Genomic DNA, 16,913 nt, shown 5'->3' with positions numbered 1-16,913 from the left:
ATCCCCCCAGGTCTGATAAATACTTTGGGGTTTCAGAAAAATAAGAGGCCAGAATTGCACAAAGAGAGACACAAACACACACACGTACAGACGCTGTGCTGACATGTGTTGCACATGCAGCCATGGCAAGAGTGGACTGGTGAACCTGGAGAGGTGGACACTGTCAGAGAAGGGCCACCTATGGCTCACTCTCCCCATGTTTGCTTTGCTGAAAAAGGGGACACTGCTTTTTGGGTGTCTCTGACATTAGTCAGGCATTTCCAATACTAGAGTAAATCTTGCCTGTGTAAAGTAAGAGCCCTTAAAAAAACAAGGCGATGTAAACTTAATGCAAAGATTTATGCTCCAAAGGAGTTTTGCAAACTGAAAGATTTGTGCATTATTTGCAAGGATCAATGGTCTTGAAAGAACAGGGGGGAGCAAAGACACTGACTGAACTGATGGTTTGAATAGTTCAATATGAAAAAAATCAGCTGGGTGTTGGGACTTGTGGTTGTTTGCAAAGCTGCTGCCTTCCTGGGACCCCACATTGAGCGTGTTGGGGTGTTTATGGAAAAATCCGCAACACTCAGCTACCGCAATCTCTGCAAAGAGCATTTGGCACAGCTGCATTAGCATAATTGACAACATCAATTATGCCCACTGCTATTTTCTCCTCAGGGAAAGTCAGCCCATACAAGTCAGTGTTTTTAAAAGCATGTAGTGCTCATGGTCTCAACGATTTTTAGTGCCATTAAATGGTAGAGAACAAAGGTATTCTCTGGAAAGGCGCAGGCTTGGGGAATTGCTTCAGAGCCACAACGACTGAGGAACTGCTGCTTTTTCACACAAACCTCCCCATGATCAGTGCAGCATTTCCCTTCTGAGGAGATACGGAGGTGGGAAAAAAGTAGCACATACCACATTCCTATAATAGCCATCATCAAATATTTCTGCACTTGAAAGAACATGAGGACAGCACGGAGCTTCCTGCCTGGCAAACGCTGAAGCCTGAATGTTCACCGAGCCTCAGTTTTATACTGTTGTCTTCCTTTTCACCAACCATTTCTGAAAGGCTGGAGTTGTTACAGCTTTTTGATACAGCAGGCCCTTTCCTCTAGGGTCTCCCAGCAGGGTTATGCCACAAATATCTGGGGACACTGGAGGCATGTGGATTGCCTGCATGAACTTGCAACTTTCACCCTACATGCTGTCACCATATGTAAAAATGAAAAATTTAAGCAAGAATAATAGTTAGGTGCAAAAAAAGAAGACATCAGCTGGTGCAAGCAACTGTGGTTCAGGTTAAATCAATGGATGGTACGTGATGAGACCCACCCAGGAGACACAGTCACTGCCCTCAAGAAGACCATTGGTGCCTGAGCCATACCAGAAGCCTCGAGGAGCTGCTTGCTAAGGTGCAATGATGGTGCCTCTCTGTGCCAAAGAGGTACCTACTGGACCTCACTGCTGATTCAGGATGTCTCCATCCCTCCCACGGCTCTAGGGGAGTGAGATGCCCTGTCTCCTCTCCACAGGTCCCTGTCACCTCTTGCTGGACCATCTGTTTCCCCACTCCTTCTGACCTCTTGGCACTTGGAGACCATCTCCACTACAGACCCGCTCCTCTGTGCCGTAGCTCTGCCCTGCTCCCTGCCCAGTAACCCGGTTTCCTCCTATGTTCCCTGCTTGACTCCCAACTCCTGACAAAGTTTTGCTGCAATCAATTTTCTTCTACCCACCATCTCTCCTCTCAAGCGTGGGCTGAAATATCATCTCTCTCCTAAGCAAGAGCTGTTGTCTTCCTCCTGCCCACTTGAGCTGAAGGTGCCTTCTGTGCACCTCTTCCCCTGTGACCCATGACTTGGCTTTCTCTTGTCATCGCTGTGATCTCCTCCTCCCTAATCCTCAACCTGCCTTTCCTCCCTTCTTCTTACAACTCAGTTGCTTCATGCTTAAATGTGCTGTCTCCTCTCTAGGTGATGTGGGTCACTGCCATCCTAAAGCTAAACCACCAGACATTAGCAGAGTAGGACAGGTTGCACAACATTTAAAAAGGGGCTGCAGGCCTTCATCTTGACTTGGGGATGCCAGTGCTCTCCTCAGTTCTCCAGCAAGGAAGAGAAAGGATTTAGCACAACAACATTACTTGTCCTTATTTCTAACTTAAAATAAATCATTTTGGCCTACTTGGCTGTATCTCCTGCCCACCACAGGGTACAACCTCAGCCCTTCCAGTCTTTTAAGAAAACTGACTGCTGCCTCCCAGAAAAAAGCTGAGAGTAACCAAGGGTTTGGGGGAAAGAGACTGAAGACCTTTCTTTCTTTGCATGACTCTCTCTTCATCCATGGAAAGGCTCTTCGGCAGTAGGAAATATCTGGACCATGGCTCATCTTTGATCTTTTGGAAATTAATCCCAGCATTTACTTTCCATAGAAATTTCTACCCTCGCTGCTTCGTGCTGCAGCCACCCTCAACACCTAGCACTCCTCTGCCCCAGCGAGACATCATTTATTCATAGCTCTGTGTTTTAATCATCATGCACTATTTTTAAGTAGGAACAGAACAATCATTTCTAATGGCTGGGTACCCTGTTAACACAGGGATGTCATGCACAAAGTGCCCTCACAAGAGATGACCAGCCGAATTAACTAATGTCAGAGGACTCTCCTGGTAAGAAATGTTAAGACCTGTGAAACCATCAGCTGGATTTCACCTAAGCCATGCAGCAAGCTGCTCAGGTAAACCCAGCGATCTGCACCTACAATCTCTAAATACTTTCAAAACACAAACTTAAGCAATGAATGCATCACCTGACCCATTTTCACAATACCATCCCAAAGGCTTGAATTCCCAGTGCGAGCTGAGAGTATTTGCATGCACGTGCATGTGCACACACACATTCAATTTCTAAATCAATCCTCCCAGGCAAAGGGTGTAAAAAACATCTCCCAGACCTCACTAGTGTTTACATGTTTTTAATTTCAAACGCCATATAAGGCTAATCAGCCATTATATGTTATTGTAGCTTCTAAATAAATTAAAACTATTTATTACTTAAAAGAACACTTTAAGAATCTTATTAACTTCATAGTTAAACACCGACAGGTAATATTATCTATTATGGCAACATTTCATAGTATCACAGCTGTGCTATGCTCTGGATTTTCACTTTCTTAAACCTGTATATCGTGACAAAAGTATGCATAATCTAGTGCACCGATTCAACAATTTTCAATAATGTCTGCTAATTCTGGCAAATACAGATTACAATAGTTATTCCCACCGTCAGAACAGGTGTTTTATGGCCAGAATGTCTGTATGTTGACAAAAATGGAAGAAGTCCATTTATTAAGAAGAAAGAGTTTCTAGGAAAAGAAAGAGTAATGCGAAGACAGTGTTTTCTTAAAGTAAGCCAAGAAAACCATACTAGAAGATGCAGAGACCTCACCTTAGCAAATGGAGGAGAAAAGAGACTTACACAGTTCCTGTGAATTGTCATTCTCACAGAATAGAAACCGTACCTGCATAATCTGTTCTTGCGTAATGCCCATCTTCTGATTTTGTAGTTGTTGTAGTATTATCTGTGTGAAAAGAAATATGTTGAGTTGCTTGGGAAGCCTGTACTTGATACAGACTATGCCCCAGCTGCCAGTGCCCAGGCAAACGTAGCTTCGCTTGCATGCACAGCATTGCTGCTGGCTGCAAGGCTCCCCTGGGCCTGCCAGGTGAAAACAGCAAGATCCGCCTTTTTGGAATGAAACATGAAACATCTTCCATTAAGAAAACATTTTTTTTTTTGAACAATATGTGATAACAGATTGCAGCTGGGATAAATATATCAGTATGAAGCTGGAGTTGTCATTTCTGCTCTATTTGAAGTAATTGGGGAGTTTTAATATGTACCCTGAAATGAACTGCCATGTAGGGCGGTTAACTTTAAAGAGATAGAAATAAACTAGAATATGTTTAATACACCTGTATAGTACAGCTTTGTAAGTAGATGTACTGAGGATTTATAGGTCAGAAGCTAAGGGGAAAAAAGCTATTAAGAGTCTGAGCCTCAGTAGACACTTTATTTACGGGAGCTATTTAAAGGCAGATTTTCTTCATTTTTGTTTTAGAACAAAATAGAGTTTTTAAAGTCAACTCAAGGGTTACAGGTGATGTAGTAGCCCATGAGCTGGGCACAGAAAATCATGGCATTCATGGAGAAACACAGAGAGTCTTGAGCTGCTATTGGCAAAATTTCCTTCCAGGCACCTTTGGCTTCTTGTGGGCCCAGTGCAGGTCACATGAGAAACAAGAATCAGCACCACGTCGGGGAGCACGGCTTTGGCCTCCCAAGATTGCTTTGTGCTGCTCCAGTTAAGGGAGCAACAGAGGATCCATCCTGCGTGGCAAAATGTATTTGAGGGGCTCTCCTGCTGTCCTGCTCCGACTCCTACCCGGAGGACAGAGGTCTGGGCAAGCTGCTCTGGGAAAAATCTAGGCGTCTAATTTTGACACCAGTGCTGGGCTGGACAGTCCCCAGCCACTGCCGGCAGGGTGTGGGAAGGGTTACACCCATTCCTTGCACCTCGCTTGGCATCTATACCATGGAGGGCTCTGTTCCCTCCCGCAGCCTGCGCTCTACAATATAAATTGCAAGAGTCTAATGGAAACAGAAGAAGTGCCAAATAAGAAGCCAGCCCTGGTTCTTTTTTATTCCAGAACAAAAATTGAAAACATTCTTTGAAATGAGTTTTGTTATGAGACTTACCTTGACATCGACCCAAAGACATGACTTCAATTTTCTCCTGTTTCTGGCATGATGCCTCTTTGATTTGACATGCATTATCATAAGATTTCCCATCGGAAGCACAAAGAGGATTGAAGTTGGTTTGAGAACAGTCAATGTTGCACACACACCTGAAATAATAAAGAAAGAGGAAAAAGAAGAGGCTAATATGATAAGGTTTTTTCATGACATCATACATACATCTCAGAAATAAAAGTGTTTGTATTTTCCTGACTGCACAATGCAAATCAACAGAATGAAAGTGGAAAGCTCTGTCAAGAGGTCATTTGTATTTTTTGGATGGAAATGAAATGCAGAGAGAGGGAAGAGACACAGAAAAGAAAAGCAAGCAAAAGGAAAGATAAAAAAGAGTGTTCCACATGGAAAACTATGCCACAGCATTACCACTTGGAATTTCCTGTAAATCAAAGAACACCCAAGCAGATATGCAGACAATTCAAGCTGCTGCACCCTCTTGCAATTAAAAAAGCCACAAAATTCACCTCTGTTGAGGTGCTGCCCATCGTATGTAACAGTGCATGTGTGGTTTTATATTGATTTATGATTTAATTCTGATAATAATTATAGAACCTATAGGCACTCTCATCATAATAAAAGATGTGATGCTGAAGCCTCATCTCACCTGACTGGGATAAAACCACCTGCCAAGACTGAGACTGATGCTAGCGATGTGACTGTACTCTGCTTTGCGTGTACGGGTGGTGGGATCTCCCCTGGCTCCTGGATGCGGTGGGCCTACTCAGTATTAAAACCAGGGGAATGCTGTTTTTAGGAGACACTTTGTGCACCAGCACTTTCTGAAGCATTTGAATAACTCAGCAACCAAAAAGCCTTACCCAGGTGTCACCCAGGAAGTTCAGTGCCCACTCCCGACCTGGTGATGTGCTCTGAGCAGGGAGAAGTGTCCCGTAGCCGACAGCAGAGTGTGGGCAAGTGCGGGCAGGGCAGCGGCAGCCCTGTCCTTGGGGAGCTTAGGGGCATCTCCAGAGCCACAATGATCCAGCTCATGAGCTCCTGGGCTGCCCTGAGACATGAACCAAAGCACAGTGGGGGATTCACTTCAAAAGTCTGGTCCGGATCTGAACTAACACACTAACGTGAGCATGTCCTGACCCCAGCAAGCCTCACCGTTGCTCAGAAGATGGAGAAGCCTAATTACTTTCACCAACAGCAGGCTGCAGCCTTTTTTCTTTAGGTTTCTCCTATTTCATTATCATTAGCGATGTCAGACACCCTTGGGCATCAGCAAGGGAAAGGCATGCTAATCTTCCATCCCCCCGACTGTGCCATGCAACAGACAGCTCAGCCTCAGCAACGTTTACATGAACATGGATGTGATCCTGCTTGGGGACAAAGCCAGAGGTCTAACCTGGCAGCTGCTTCAGCTCTTCTGAGCACGTAATTGTGCACATGCTGCTATCTAAACTCTTCCTGGCTCCTTCTGACATTTAAGGCAAAGTAATGCGACCGATGCTCTATCTCCAGCCCACTGGTTGCACCAAACCTCACAGCACCGACTCCACAGCTCTCCCTTTGGAAAGTTAAGTATTGGAAATGTCAGCCTCTAGCCTTGCTGCTTGACTTAAGAAAGTGTTTAAAAGCCAGTTCACTTCCCATTCACAGCAGACATCTGGACACATTCAAGCACTGGAAGTGTAAAGGGATATACGCAAGATAAAAACTTTGGTGGAAAGAGGAAGCATAGGAAATTTGACAGCGTGGGTCAGATTTCTCTGTCACCCCCTTTGGCCTCTGGCCTCTGCAAACGTGCCCAGGGTGATGAAAATCAGTGGAACCAGTACTCGTCTTCCTTTAGACTTTCTTTACATTGGGTAGGTCTATTTTCCCCAAATGTTCACAAAATACAGAAAACTTCAGCTCAAAAAGATGCCAAAGGTGAATAGCTCTGGTTATAAATTAAATAAGATTTCATAACTAGTGGAAGAAAAGAGTCTGGCTCCCTGTGTAACAATTTCCCCACACTGATGAACATACAGAATATAAGAAAAAAAATCCAGTCAATTTCCTAAGAACCTCCTTATCAGCGGAATAAGAATGTTCCGCTCCACCCAAATACTAACCATTGTCATTTCTTCCCGCAGCCGTTTCCAGATTCCCACCTTAGTCAAACTCACTTCATTAGGAAACATTTACTGCTCAAGTAATAGTAATTCTTTCCACGTAGCTCCACCATTTGCATTTCAGATGGGACACAATCAGCCATATGCTCCTTTTTTGTAATAAACCAGCTCAGTAACAGCTTCACTTCCCTACATTTTGCTACAAAAAATGAGTGTAGGTTAATATATATATTATGTCTCAAGTCAAGAGAAAATTAAGTCAATGAGAAAATTAAAACAAAAGGGTACTCTTTAGGGGAAATCTAAGCAACTTTGGATGCAATTTCAAAAATGCCTAGGGGATGCAGGAACCTATGCTCAGAGTTAGGCACTTAAGAGACATATTTTTAAAGGTGTTTAGATGCCTAAAGATGCATGCAAACACTTTGTGTGGGATTTTTGAAATCTCAGAGACCTATCTCCCACTGATTTCAAAGACCATTTCGGAGCCCATTTGGCATTTATTTGCATCTTTTGATACCTTCCAAAAAACAAAGTTCCAAAATTACTTTTCTGACCTCCTTCAGTAAAAGTGAGAAGAGAATCAAGATTTTTCTCAACTCTGTTCTAAAATCTTAACTGCAAGACCAGCCTTTCTTTCCAAGTAAGACCTCTGTAGCCGCACGCTGCATTAAGAGGATGCACCATACGAGCACCATGAACCACGTGCTACTTGTGCTGATGTCAGATTGCTCGTGTGCGAGGCGAGCAGAAAAGGACAACCTTGGGATGACACTATCTGTTCAAGTCTTATAGGATCTCCTGTGTGAAGCTTGATTTTCAGGGTTGACTAGATGGGCGGTAAAAAACCACTCCAATAAACTTGTAACCCCAATCTCCTTGCTGCAAGGATCTGTGCATCATCCACCCCCTGCACAGTTTTCAGCGGACAGCTTCTAGCTTGCACCTGCAGTTTCTTACTGCTTTTGCACTTATATACTCAAATCCTACTTTAAGGATACACAATTAAGTCAACATCAAATATATGTCAGGAAATGCTAAAGGTAGGATTGCATCAGGAAGATTAATGTAGCTGGGTTGCTGACTCTGTTTAATTTATAGTGCTCTCTTATCAGGGAAAATGACAGTATGTTCAAACATGTTTTTTCAAACTAGAGGAACAAGCAGTCTGCCATTTCAGCCATGCCCTCAAAGTCCAGAATAGTAAATTACAGAGAAAAAGGTGGGGCATTTACTCCAAACGTGCGTGCCCAGGCACACGTGGCCACAGAGCATGCATCGTGCTTAAGCAGGATCCACTGGCGATGTAATAAATACAAAATGAATGGTACTTAACGCATTTGATTAAATGAAATCCTATAGCCATAGGTAAAGGTGCCTTCACTTCTTGAAGCATTTTCCCACGCAGAAGTGGGACTGTCTCCTATCAAACAAGTAGAACCAAACTGTGACATCCCCGCTTGGACACAAGGGCGTACATTAGGTGAGAATCCTAATGGTGTTCAAGACTTCAGATCCTGTGGGACACAGGAATCCCCTGTACGACAGATACTTGCCCCAATACTTGTCATGCCCAGAAATCCCGTCCTGCTCCTAACTAGCACCCAGCGCTGGCGCTTCCCCTCTCACATTCAACCTGCACCCTGGCCATGTCTGGGCTCTGCCCCATTACCTTCTCGTTCTTTCACAAGTGACAAAATTGGAGTGGCCTCACCTCTTTTGGTTGTTGGCTTTACTGGTCCCAGGGTCCCCCCAGGTCCCCCTGCCTGTGTGGGGCTGGAAACACACATCCTGCTGCTGCGGGGCTGACTGGCAGGCTGGCTGCCTGCCTGCAGCTTCCCAGTCCCTGAGGCACTTCAGTACACCTCTAATTTTAAATAATTTGATCATTTGACCATTTTATCAGCCTGGCTATGACTTCTGATTATAGTTCTGTCAATAAATCTTTTTGTTTTCTGTGTTCCTAAGTGTTAGCTCTGAAGAAATCTTGGCAATATAAAGGCTGACTCAGCTTTTCTCAGGCTCAAGAAGCTGTGAGAAGGTCAATGAGGTCTCCTAGGGGGTCACAGGATGAAACTGTACCCATGAGCATACACAAAATACATGTGTAAGGCTTAACTATGACTTCTGCAGCCAGAAAAGCAGCTTTAAAAGCATCTGTGAGGAAGGAGTGCTTCCAAGATGTCAGCTGATACCCTGCAGCTCCCCTGAGAAAGGAAGAAATGCTGAATGCTGTCCCACAGGCCCATCACATCTTTCAAGTAATGAGCTTATATATTAATTGATTAAAATTTGGGCTGTCACTGTAAACAATCATTAAACAAGGCTCACTTTCTTATATCTACTCTTCCAGCTCATTATGATAGTCTCTGATGAATTCCACTTCTTTTATATTCTTTATTTTATTCCATTTCATTTCATATGATGAAAAACTTGGAGGAGCCGAACATCCAGCAATCCACGTGGTTACTTTGGTGATCATGAAAGCAAAAAAGTCAAAACAAACTAAAAAGACAACAGGCAAACCTGGGCACCTCCTCCGGGGATTTTGGGCTAACTCCCCCGGGTGCATCCTGCAGCACAGCTTGGTGACATTGCTGGACCCTCTGACGAGAACATCGTGTCAAGGCAGAACTGGAAGGTCTCTGCAGACAGAGGTGGTATTAGCTAACGCGCTGGAGAAGCCCACGAGGCTGCCTATGGGGGGGCTGGCAGAGCTGAACTAAGCCTGTGGCAGGTAAGATACTGATGGGTACCTCCTTGTGCCTCACTACTGAATCGTAGGGTGCAAGCCGCTGCACTTCTGTCTCTGAGCTTCTGTCAAGGCAGTAACTGCAATAAATGTACTAAAACAGCACAGGGGAACCCACGTGCATTTTGGGAGTGGTGTCACTATTTCACCTGCGTAACATGCTTCTCCTCTTCCCAGGAAAATGAGAGAAGAGTGCAGAAGTAGACCAGTAGTTATTTCCTGTACAGATCTTCACCATGGAAAAAACCTGCCCAGACCTCAGAGAGGTCTGCCTCCCAGCAGTGATGGCAATGCGCTGCACCAGGCTGCTTGGCCAAGCTGGAGCAGCCAACTTGGCTTTCTGTTGAATCAGTCTCTGTAAAAATTAATGGGGTCAATGAACCAGGCACGGGTGAGTACACTGGTGAGCACACAGGCTCCTAACTCCCCACTCTTCTGCAAAATAACATATGGTATTATTTTCTGGGCACAGAGAGTACCTTTGCCTGCAGAGAGCATGCCACTGAAGAGAGGATTCACAGCTATGAAGCACTGTCTCTGGAGGAAGGAACAGCGTTTTAAGGAGGCGTCTCAATAAAACGAGAGAATGCTTCTTCACCCATGAAGTGTAGGGGAATGCTATAATTATATTTCCTTAGTTCATGAATAAAGTATAATCATTAGTGACACAGCAATGATAAAAAGAACCCCACTCCATGCTTTATCTCTACTCCTAAGACAACTATTCAGTCTTTGTTTTCAGCAATGTATTACTGAAAAATAATTTTAAAAAAATTACTATGCAATATCTGTGTGTACCACAAGGAAGGTTTCATATGTAGCTCTGATGGGAAGGAAGGAGGATAAATGAGACAATGCTTCTAAAAGAGCAGTTTTGCTGGGAACAGATGCAGGCACATTTTTGTCAGAGCGAGATGGTAATGGCAGTTCTTCCCTATTCAACATCTTTTAATTAGCCCTCTGCAGTTTGGAAACCTGAGAGCATTGTTGGTACTACCTCTGTTTATTAAAGATTCATATTCAGACTTTGCTGGCCATGGGTCATTTGCTTTTTGGAACCAGAGCAACTGAAAACTGTGTCGAGATATCTGCAAAAAAGTACTTAATGAAATGACTAACGTCTTCAGCCAAGTGTCTAGTTGATTACAGGGTCCAAACAGCAGAACAGCAATAAATCTGCCACAAAGAGAATTGTCAGTCAAGAAAAAAGACATAAAACCAAACAGACAGGGAAGCGAGAGCTAAAAATGTGAAAATGCAAATCTAGTGTTATTTTTACTAGTCAGAGCTCTGATATTTGAGCGCATATGCTAATTTGGTCAAGTGTGAGATCCCACCGTGTCTCAGTGAGCACTACTTTACAGGGAAAGTGATGTTCCATTCTGCAATAATTTTAAACATGTCATATATTTTCTCCAGGCAAAAATAAAAAAAGCAAGGAAAAAACCAACAACATTTTGCAGCATAAAAAAGCCCAAAGCCTTCCCTTCGCCATAAAACAATGTATAAATAAAAACACGGTTGTTGTACATTTATGTTATTTCCACCGGAGACATTTCTCATCTTCCTCTGTTCTGACTAGAAAACGACCAGAAACTCAAAGTTTCTGGTTGGATATCAGTATGGTCCTCTCCAAGGCCCCTGCCCCTCCAAGTAGGACATGAAATGCCCATTTAAAGCTAACCTGGCAGTATACACTTGCATAAAGAGCCTGGCAATCAGTCCCAAATGCCTTCTCTATCATTTGGATTCCTGCAAGGTTTTTCTTTCTGGTACACAGGGCACCTTTGTTGACATTACCAGCGGGCAAGCTGAAACGAAGCCAGGCTTAACATTATGCCTCAACGTTCGAACACGCATTGTACCGTGGTTCAGCCGTGTGTCAGGAGGCTGGTGGGAGTGCTCATTTACCCAGGCAGCTTTGGGTATGTTTAATATGTCTCAACACAACGCCACGCAGAGATACTTGAACTAGCTCTAAGCAGGGACTGGCAAGGTTAACCAGGCTGGGCAGACCCGTGCTCACATGCATCCACCGCCTCTGGGAGTTCAGCTAGCCCGTTCAGACCATCTGTGTGCTGCTGCATCGCGCCTGGTTAAAACACACTGTCTGCGATACCCCTTTACTGGGGAGTAACAACAGGCCACCTCTGCTACCCGCCTCAGCACCACATCAGTCATCCTCAAAGCTGCCTGCGCACACAGGCAGCTAAATTGGATTGCGGCGGGGGGCTTGCACGCACCTCCGTTTCGACATCAGTCTCAAAAGGAACACATAAATACCAGCTTCCTTCTCTGACCCTCAGCCCATTTACAAGTACACCGTTAAGCTTTACAGTAATCTCATACAGCCCTGTAGCAGCAATGACTTGGTACTATTATAGCCATTTTACAGAGAGGTAAATTTTAGTGTAAAGCGCTGGCACCCTCAACAGAGAGTCGCCAGGGGCTTTTGATAGCTTGGCCAAGGTCAGGTACGCTACAGTGGTCTCTGCAGCGTGTGGAGCACAGCCCAAGAGGATGGCACCAAAAGATGCCTCCAGCCAGGAGACAAAACTGCCTGGCATCATTACCTGGTTTCGCATACAGTTGAACATCAGGTACACAGCCATACATATATATAAAATAGCATATATAAAATATATTCATAATGTGCACAGGAACACGATTTTTTACGCTTTCTATGAATCATACCCTACAACCTGCCTGTGCTTCCCAGGAGATTGAAATCTTATCACCACACTCTTAAGAACATCATTAAGAGGCTTAAAGAACGGATGCGCTGCGTGTCTCCTTCAAAACAAACTTTGTTGTATTTTTGAGGCTGATGCAAAACTTCAGCTGCAGTGCAGAACAATAAACAATACATATTTTATAATGGCAGCACAAAAATAGCATTCGATATTTCTTTCCTAGCTCTGCTAGTGCTTCTCTTCTGCTTTAAGATCACAAGAGAAGAAAAAGCATGGCTTATTTTGAGTGCCTTCCATTCAATGATCTTTATTTATTTATTTATCTAATTTATTTTTCTTTTTTGTCCTTTGCAGCCCAGCTTCTGCACTAAGGGCTTTAGCACGTCTACTTTTCACAGTGGCTTCCCTGGGATATTTTACCTATTTCAACTGTTCAAATGTTTATCTTCACCAGCAGTAAAAGGAGAAAAGCTTGATTCCCTCAGGGTGATGCAATGTTTCTGCATGGCATTTCAATAGCATCCTGTTATTCAAACAATTAGAAATCACAGAGACCATGCACGGAATTATCAGCATACTGCATAGAGATTTTTATTATTATGTAGTGCATAATGAAAATGATTTGAAGGACCCCAAAGCATCATAACAGAAGGAAGCGCAGAATAATCAGGTGATTTTTTTTTTTTTTTGGACTGCAAGAGACCAAAATATTGTTTACTGGACATATGTCAAGCTAAAATGCACTAAAGTGGTGAATATATTTATTGCCGCCCTTCCTTGCATACCAAATGCAACATAATCTGGGAGTCTAGCTGGAGTGCAGAGCCAGGAGCTAGGGCAATTGCCGTCCAGCTGCCACGCTGCTGCTGCTGCTTAATAGCAGGGAATGACTGGTAATGCTTAAAAATATGTATGGATTTTTCAGAGCACATTTGCTATGACAGCTCACGGAGGTTGTTTCAAAATGGTTTCGTGGACCGCTCCCAGAGGCACCTTGCCTTACAGCTGTGAGGAGAGCCGCCCGGGCGCTGGCTCCTTCCCGGAGCCAGACCAACTCGGTAACTCGGTGAGGAGCTGGTCCCGTGCTCCACCAGTTTTCAAGGCTTCACCCTGGAGACTGCAGCTCATGAAAACTTCTTTAATCTGCTGTGCAAGACACTGCAACTTGATTCCTAATTGTCTTTTCATTTTTTCCCCATAACTTTCTTTACTAAGTTTTCGACAAAAAACATCACAAACTTCACCTTTGCTTCCCTCTTACAATTCAAAGCACCAATTATAATATGACCTTCATCTGGCTTCCTGATGCCTCTAGTGCCCTCAACAGTACATTGAATTGTATGCTAACACCTTCAGGGCAAAATAAATGTCTCATTTTATTTTTTTTTAAATATCATTCCTATTTAAAGGGAACTAAGTTGTATAAAGCAGTCTTTGCTAGATTGGATGCTTCAAACCCAAACGGAGAAACTAGGGAATTACAAGGCTGACGACTGGGTTTGAAGAGTGATGGAAAAATCCTCACGCTAGTTGTGTGACTAGAGAAGAAAATTCTAATTCTGTTCACGTGCCAATTCAAGTGTCTGCAGGTATCTAACGTGTGAAGTTTATTTAAAGCCCATAGAATAAAATAAATGCCTTTTTATGGTTTGCCTACACTTGGTGTCCTTCACGTCTTTATAGTCTGTGTTAAAACAAAGCTTTGCTGACTGTTTCTCTCCCTCTGTAAACATTTGAGGTTGTCCTTCACGAACGTTTTATTGCTGTGTGCCTCAGACTGCTGATATTGTTCACTCCTATCTTGAAGCCAGCAGAATAATGACAATTGTTCCCACGAATCCCAGCGTTTCACCCTGGCCTGCAACAGCCAGTGGGAATATTGCAATGTCTGGTGGGAAGCATGGGACAACCATCTAGCTGCAGGTCCTGGCATGGACGTTGCCACACAGCGAGGCTCGGTCTGCTCATGAAGAACTGTGGTACCAGCTGGGATGGGACCAATGGCAAATTTCTGGTAACAGCTTTGTTAACTACACCAGAAGTTACTTCTGAAAGCAGGCTCTGATTTACCAGCAAGACTAAAGGGATGACAGCTCCTGCCAGTAGAGACCAGTGTGTTGCAAGCCCCATCCCACGCAGCACGTGAGCCATCCACTGCCAGATGGATGCAGTGGAGTGACCTTCCTGAAGCAGTGAGAATAAAATGATGGTAAAATAATTCCTCCTTGTAAAGACTCCCTCCACATGTGCAAAATCAAACTAACTCTCACCATAAACTGCTCTGTGTCCTCAAACACGTGTGCCTCCCGCTTCCGAGGAGACCTGCCTGAGGCAGCACCACCTGAATTGGCTGCGTGCTCCAGGCTACTCTGCTTGGTAGGCTGACTTAAATTACAAAACAAAATCCAGTCTAGGTATTTAATGAAATTTTAGGAGGATACTCCAGGCTTTCCTTCAGGCTTTGTTTGCACCTCCTGCACAGACAGAAATAAGGCAAGATAACCTCATGTCATCCTGCACAGTGATGAAATGAAATCTCAGCTCATAGGTATGATGAGACTGGGACTGATGCAACCCCAAGCAAATCGCTGCACATGCAAGGAGAGAGCAGTAGTAACCCTCTTTTTCCTCAGAGCGTTCAGGTCTGTAGGTGAAAGCTGCTGTACAAAACTAGGTATTACTACTGGCTGGGGATGCTGCCTCTTCTCTTGCTCTCTTACGATGACCACAGCGGCTAACTGCCTTTGGGAGCAAGCCCCAGGGGGAAGTACCGCTGCCAGGGAAAGGAAGATGAACAAATAAATGAAATGTGCCGTCTCAAGGACACGTCCTTGCCAGCAAACTAATGAGATGAGAGTAACCCTCTTCAGGTCTGGGACAGGGATCAGTGGAATCCACCTGCAGCTCCTGAAAGGGACATGCCGCAAGCACCGCGCCCTGGCCGGGATGGGCATCCCTGGGGCATCCGTGCTCCTCCACATGGGAGAGCTTCATTACAAAATGGGCAGGCTGGGAGACAGCAATTAAGTCTGTGCATCTGGGCACATCTCACACAGGCTTTTAGCTGCAACTTGCATGTGGGAAAGGACTGGGGCAGGAGATGGACGCCGTGGGGAAAAGACACCTCCCACCCCACAGGAGCTGAGAGCGCCGAGGTCAGCCCTGCACCTCAGCTCCTATTGAGTTCTCCTCAGGCTCATATTTAATGCATGGGATGTATTTTTAATGGCTTAGATCTGTGAACGATTCGTGGCCTTAGTGTTCCAACATGGGTGTGTGACGGAGCCTCCGACCTTCTGCAATGGATGCAGTTTTAATTTAATAGTTAACACAAAGTGGGATGGAAGAGATGAAGCATTCTATTAAGACATTTGATAATAAATTGGAAAGTGCTTTCCCAGTGCTTTACATAGTTATTCTCTCTGCTGATCTATTTAGCCAACACATGTAATTCTGAGCTACAAAGTTGTATTCCTGCTTTTGTAAACATACTTACATAAAACTCAATAACAACACAGTCTATTTATTGCTAAAATGCTAGTAGGAAATTGGAAAAGGTATAAATACAATTCATTGCTGGTGATCTCCTGCCCCCTGAAGGCACTGTAAGGCTCCAAATCTTGCTCAGTTCACAGCATCATAAAACCAAAGCAATAAATGTCACTCCTTTCTTGATTGCGCATTAGGCCAATCGGCTTTTTATTGCGACTAAATAGGCCGTCATGAAGGCACTGCTCAGTTTACTACTAGGGTATGACTTTGGCTAAATGGGGGGCCAGGGAGGGAGTGAGGAAAGCTTATTTTTAAATAACAAAAAGGAGAAAAGAAAACAGGGAAAAAAAGGTGCAAAAGCGCATTGCTCTCCAAGGTCTCTGCACTTGCTCTTTCATGCTGTAATGCCCTGATGTACGCAGACGATTATGTGTCAATGCACGTTAATATTTGATGTGCATTATCATATTATCCCTTATGTGCACTTTCACAACCTGGTGAGCCCAGGCTCCCCCAGCCATGGGGTTACACAACCAAGTGGTGGCTTCGCCTCGGAGCACCCGCGCACAGTTCTGCCCTTGCAGAGCCAAAAGGGATCCTTTTGTATACCTCCCACAAAGCGGCAGGAGCCAGGCATGATCTTTACAACACCCTGTGTTACAGCAAGAGCAAAAAACAGAATGCCAATCCCATTCCTTCAAATGCAAATAAAGGTGTGCGCTTAGAAGGCTGCTACATTTTCCTACCTAGGACTGAAAACCGCAGTCACAGCTGGTGTCAGAGAAGTAAAAAAAATAACCTCCTGGGTTCATTTGTTCCCCTGTTAAACTGGGCACATAAAATGGTTGCTCTCTGCCATGCTGTCACATGTATATGTTGTATATGGAAATTTCCTGAAAATAGAGAGGGATGCTGTTGCTCTCACACAATGCCCAGCCACGCACGTGCACCCTTGTAACACGCACAGATCGGCGTGTTACACACACGTGCACCCTTGTAACACGCACAGATCGGACCTTACAGGTCCACAACCACAGCCTCAATGCCAGCCGAGCCACTACCCCACACATCCTCCAGCTGTCCCTGCCATATAAATGTTTAATTCACCTGCTCC

The 16,913-nt window shown here is 44.4% G+C and overlaps 1 protein-coding gene across 1 annotated transcript in view; it reads right to left on the bottom strand.

The window, feature by feature from the left end:
• Positions 1 to 16,913, bottom strand: part of TMEFF2 (transmembrane protein with EGF-like and two follistatin-like domains 2) — a 139,033-nt gene that overhangs the window by 31,675 nt on the left and 90,445 nt on the right. The window contains exons 6-7 of the mRNA XM_009334209.1: positions 4,743 to 4,891; positions 3,505 to 3,564 (exon numbers count right to left, since the gene is read on the bottom strand). Coding sequence (XP_009332484.1) covers positions 3,505 to 3,564; positions 4,743 to 4,891 — 209 coding nt within the window. The remainder of the gene's footprint in view (positions 1 to 3,504; positions 3,565 to 4,742; positions 4,892 to 16,913) is intronic.

This window comes from Pygoscelis adeliae, unplaced genomic scaffold, assembly GCF_000699105.1.
Source record: "Pygoscelis adeliae isolate BGI_AS28 unplaced genomic scaffold, ASM69910v1 Scaffold251, whole genome shotgun sequence".
Taxonomy (NCBI): Eukaryota; Metazoa; Chordata; class Aves; order Sphenisciformes; family Spheniscidae; genus Pygoscelis; species Pygoscelis adeliae.
This window is presented reverse-complemented; position numbering and strand designations above follow the sequence as displayed.